The 1,714-nt window shown below is 39.0% G+C and overlaps 1 protein-coding gene across 1 annotated transcript in view; it reads right to left on the bottom strand.

Moving 5' to 3' along the window:
- FAM171A1 (family with sequence similarity 171, member A1) overlaps positions 1-339 on the bottom strand; it is a 59,748-nt gene extending 59,409 nt beyond the window's left edge. Inside the window, exon 1 of the mRNA XM_012660949.1 lies at positions 243-339. Coding sequence (XP_012516403.1) covers positions 243-285 — 43 coding nt within the window. The 5' untranslated portion in view covers positions 286-339. The remainder of the gene's footprint in view (positions 1-242) is intronic.
- Between the last annotated feature and the right edge of the window lie 1,375 nt (positions 340-1,714).

Here is a 1,714-nt window from a genome sequence, read left to right as displayed (position 1 = left end):
TGGCCCAAAAGCCACTATCGGTTTCCTTTTAAATATCAAACATACCAAAATAACTAAGAGAATAAATTTCAAATGTCTCACCATTGTAAAAGGGCAATGGATTCGTTAATTAGGTTGATTTAATCATTCCACATTGTGTATATACAACATCCCACTGTACCCCATAAGTGTATGCAATTATGATTTGTCAAGCAAAAATAATATTAATAATAATACAAAAATCAAACAACTATTAAACATACCTTGGAATCCTGATACTATCTGGACAATATCTTCGTACACCATCAGAGTAGCGGATCGTTCTGGGAGCAGGCCGAGGCTCAGTGAAGAAAATACTGCAGGGAAAAAGCGGACATGAGGGAATTCTGGCATTTAAACCTAAGTGCCCACTCTCATTTTTGGGGTACTCCGCATTCTTTGTATCCTCTGATTTCAAATCCACCGATAACATCGATTTTTAGTATGATTAGCAAAATACCTTCAAAACACCATAGAAGTATTGCAACTTCTCATATAACAAACTGTTTGCTCTATGAGAGTCGATTTTTTTTGTTTGTTAGAAGTTTCTAGCAAAGTAACTGAGCCTGTTCACATTAAGTATATCAAAAGTTATAATGTAAATACTATATGAGTATAGAATATACAATGCCAAGTATCAACATTAAGAGAGACTATAAATATGTGGTCAGGTTAATGTGTGCCTCATGGTAGAAGAATATTGCCCCCCAACGCTGAGAAGGAGTAATAACATCACAGAAATTATGCTACTTTAAACGTCTTGCTTAAGTACCTCACCTTCCAACAAAAATTTCACAAAGCCTGCAAGTTTCTAGGTGGAACATATGAATTTAAGAGAAAAAACAAATAAATACATTATGGAATGATAATAATCGCTAATATTATCAAACCCCTTACTAACATGCCAGGCATCATTCTAAGCGCTTTAATTGTGATATTTTATTGAAGTCTCAAAACAGCTCAGTGAAGTTAATATGCCCATTTTACAGGTAAGGAAATAGGGTTTTACATGAGCAAGTAACTTGCTCAATATTTAGCAATTGATAAATGCCGGAACCAGGATTCGAACTCTGGAATCTGCTCCCAACCCTTATGCAACAAGGAAATGGGGCCCAGAGAGGTAAAGTGACTTTCTGGGGAAGTATCAGGAACTAGAAAGATCTAGTGCTGAGAATATCAATTACTTTGCCTTTGGTGCTGATGCTCGATAATGCCACAGGGGACCAGACTGGGGAGTTGGCCTTGGATGTGACCTCTCTTTTCACTCACCCTCCACCCAGGCAATTTATTTAGCTGTTACTCTGTGCAAGGCCCAGGACTGGATCCCAGGGTACAACAGATAAATGCCGGAGGCAGGCTGTGCCTCCGAGGGTCATGCATTAGAAGGGGACTAGACTCACAATAAACAGTTGTAGAACAAACAGATTGTGGCAAGTACCAGGAGAAGGATAAGAACACGCCTTGGAGCTGAGGAAAACAGTCTGGCAGTCCCTCAAATATTAAACAGAGAGTGACCCCATGACCCAGCCATTCCACTCCTAGGTATAAACCCAACAGAACCGGAAACATACGTTCACTCGGAAACTTACATGCGAATGTTCAGCATTATCTATAATAGCTCCAAAGTGAAAACAACCCAAATAAATGTCTCCCAACTGATGAATGGACACAGTGTGGTATATCCATACAGTGGAAT

The sequence above is a fragment of the Propithecus coquereli genome, unplaced genomic scaffold (assembly GCF_000956105.1).
Source record: "Propithecus coquereli isolate 6110/MARCELLA unplaced genomic scaffold, Pcoq_1.0 Scaffold69, whole genome shotgun sequence".
NCBI lineage: Eukaryota > Metazoa > Chordata > Mammalia > Primates > Indriidae > Propithecus > Propithecus coquereli.
The sequence above is the reverse complement of the archived record's forward strand: the minus strand, read 5'-3'. Positions and strand labels throughout refer to the sequence as shown.